The sequence below is a fragment of the Carex rostrata genome, chromosome 20, assembly GCF_964058835.1.
Source record: "Carex rostrata chromosome 20, lpCarRost1.2, whole genome shotgun sequence".
Taxonomy (NCBI): domain Eukaryota; kingdom Viridiplantae; phylum Streptophyta; class Magnoliopsida; order Poales; family Cyperaceae; genus Carex; species Carex rostrata.
The window spans coordinates 5,624,973-5,627,513 of NC_135937.1; the positions used below are offsets into that span (position 1 = coordinate 5,624,973).

The window sequence follows — 2,541 nt, forward strand, 5'->3', positions numbered from 1 at the left end:
AAAATTATTGATCCAACGGTGGCTGCTGATTTTACTGTTTTGTTAAGCCACCGTTGGATCAACAATTTTGTAAAATACTTAATAAATAGTAAAAAAATTCAGAAAAATGTAAAATTTGGTCTCCAAGCACATATAAATATGGAGAACAAGATGAACGGTTTGGATCGGCCATTTGGATTTTTAATTTTAGATTTATGGTCTAATGCACAAACCTCTCTATGCATTGCAATGCACCATAGCCCATCTCTCTATATATATATATCTTAATTAAACTGAAATACAAAATATTGTATAGTTAAATGAAATGAAATAAAATTTGAGCGCTGAGGCTAGTGTGTTTTTGTCCTGAGAGAAACAAGAGGGATCAAGTTCTCAGATTTCATTAAAATAAGTAAAAATGGTGGTTTATTTACACGCGCGGTGCGCGCAAAGAAAGAAAGAGAAAGAATGAAAGAAAAAAATTAGCTGAAATGATTAATTAAAGGAAGGAAGACGATACATATATGGTCTATGTGCATCTTGTGAGGTTATAGCTAGCTAGGTTTTAGTAGTGTTGAATGATCGAAGCTTCCTGAGTAACAATTAATTATCAGGTATCAATATAAGTAATACTGAGTCGATAAGATTACAAAGGTTGACCGATTAATTAAGTCTATGTGAACCATTGGGATTAAAAAAATGACTTCATGCAGCAGTAGTGTATATAAAACTAAAACAATGTTCTGAATATATATGATTTATGCGTAACATGAAATCAAAATTATTCTGTTAATTTTTTTACCGAACTACGGTTGACCTATAATATTGTTAATTAGTATGTTTCAGTAATGCTTAGAAACAAAAAATAAATAATAATAATAATAATAATAATAATAATTATTATTATTATTATTATTATTAGATTTTGTCCAAAAAAATTTGGACAAATTCTTATACAAAATCAGACATAATTAACCTGTTTAATTTGCGTTAAATACAAACATGTTTAAAACTTAATAAATGTAACTTGTTCGTATAAAATTTGACACAAATTAAACGGTTTAGATTCAACTTTATCCAAAGCTCTTTGGACAACCCCAACCCCCACCCCACCCCAAAAAAATAAAATAAAAATGTAATAGAAAACTTACTCAAGAAAAATGGACAAAGCTACTTCATTCCTCTTAAGTGTGAAGCTTACAATTGCAATGGGATAAAAGAGGAACAACATCTGAATAACTACCAAAAAGGCCAAAATCTGAACATAAATATGACCTAAACGAAGGGAAGCTAAAGTACAAAATTGCACCTCTACAATATTAATTTGTATCACCATCTCTCAAAAAAATATTGCACAAGTTAATTAGAGTCTTCCCCAATGGGGCCAGTACACATAAAAATCAGAGGCATGTATGATGTATCGGTCCCCGACTTTTGAGCACGACCTTCTTCTAGTCTTCTTCGTCGGAGGCCGGTTCGTTTAGGTCGAAGCAAAATTCCTTCTTTGTTCCCTGTTGCTTGCTTCCACCGATGGACCGGTGCCGTCTCATGTGGCCTCCTAGTGCTTGTCCTACGGCGAATTCGAGACCGCAAATGGGGCACTCGTGCATTCTTAGCTTACTTGACCCCTCGTCTCCGGGATGCTGTGGTTTCTTGTGGCTAGCTCGGTGCCCTCCTAATGCTTGAAAAGACGGGAATTGTTTCTTGCATGTTTTGCACTCGAACACCTTTTCCGGTGGAGATTGGTTAGCGCCATCTCTGCCGGGTGCAAAGACCCACATATTCGCCTGGTCATCGACATTGTTTGCATTGTACGAGTATGATTGGTCATAATAATACCTCTCCATATCTAGCTGGAAATGTATGAAAGAGAAGGAAATAATGAATGCTTGTGGCCGGGTTAATTAGGTGCAAGCAAGCAAAAATGCAAATTAGTGTTAAGATGAGATTGAATGAGCAAGGAGCAGGGAATAGGAAATGCTATTTATAGCCTGATAATTAAATAGGTGCATGATTACTTTAACAGTAGTTTGACCTTTTAATGCTAGAACAGGTGGATAGGGATGGCAACGAATCAAACCGAACCAAACTTATCCTAGGTTTGAATTTGGTTTGAATTAATTTCGAATCGAACCTGGTTTAATTCGTTTTGAACCGAACCCATTTCGAAGCGAATTAATTGCGAACTGCACATTTTTCGAATCGAACCCGAATCGAATCACGAACTAAATTATTTTTTCTCTCGGGACAAAATTCACATGACTTCCTTTTACCGGTATGAACTATGAAATGAGTGTTCTTAAGTTGAAAAATTGTTCATGAAAAAATACATCAGAGACGGCTTTCCTAGTATGAACTATGAGAGACGACCGAAGAGAGAGGAGAGACAGTCATCTAGGCTGGAGAGAGGAGTGACAGCCAGTCGCCGAGAGTGTCGGCTACATTTTAGAGCTAGAGAGGGAGTGAGTTAGAGAGAGGTGGAGAGATAACTAGGTTATTGAGATTTGAGAGCGAGGGAGTGTTGGCTAAGTTAAATTATGACTCTCTATCTTGGATTTTAAT

The 2,541-nt window shown here is 35.9% G+C and overlaps 1 protein-coding gene across 1 annotated transcript; it reads right to left on the minus strand.

The window, feature by feature from the left end:
* Positions 1-1,208: 1,208 nt before the first annotated feature.
* LOC144572875 (uncharacterized) lies at positions 1,209-1,918 on the minus strand. Its single transcript, XM_078322557.1, has one exon. The coding sequence runs from the start codon at positions 1,824-1,826 to the stop codon at positions 1,431-1,433; it is 396 nt and encodes a 131-aa protein (XP_078178683.1). The 5' UTR covers positions 1,827-1,918; the 3' UTR covers positions 1,209-1,430.
* Positions 1,919-2,541: the final 623 nt, after the last annotated feature.

Bases quoted from the DNA above. Each gene is read 5' to 3' on its own strand.
- LOC144572875 (XM_078322557.1), bottom strand. From the start codon at position 1,826: ATGGAGAGGTATTATTATGACCAATCATACTCGTACAATGCAAACAAT.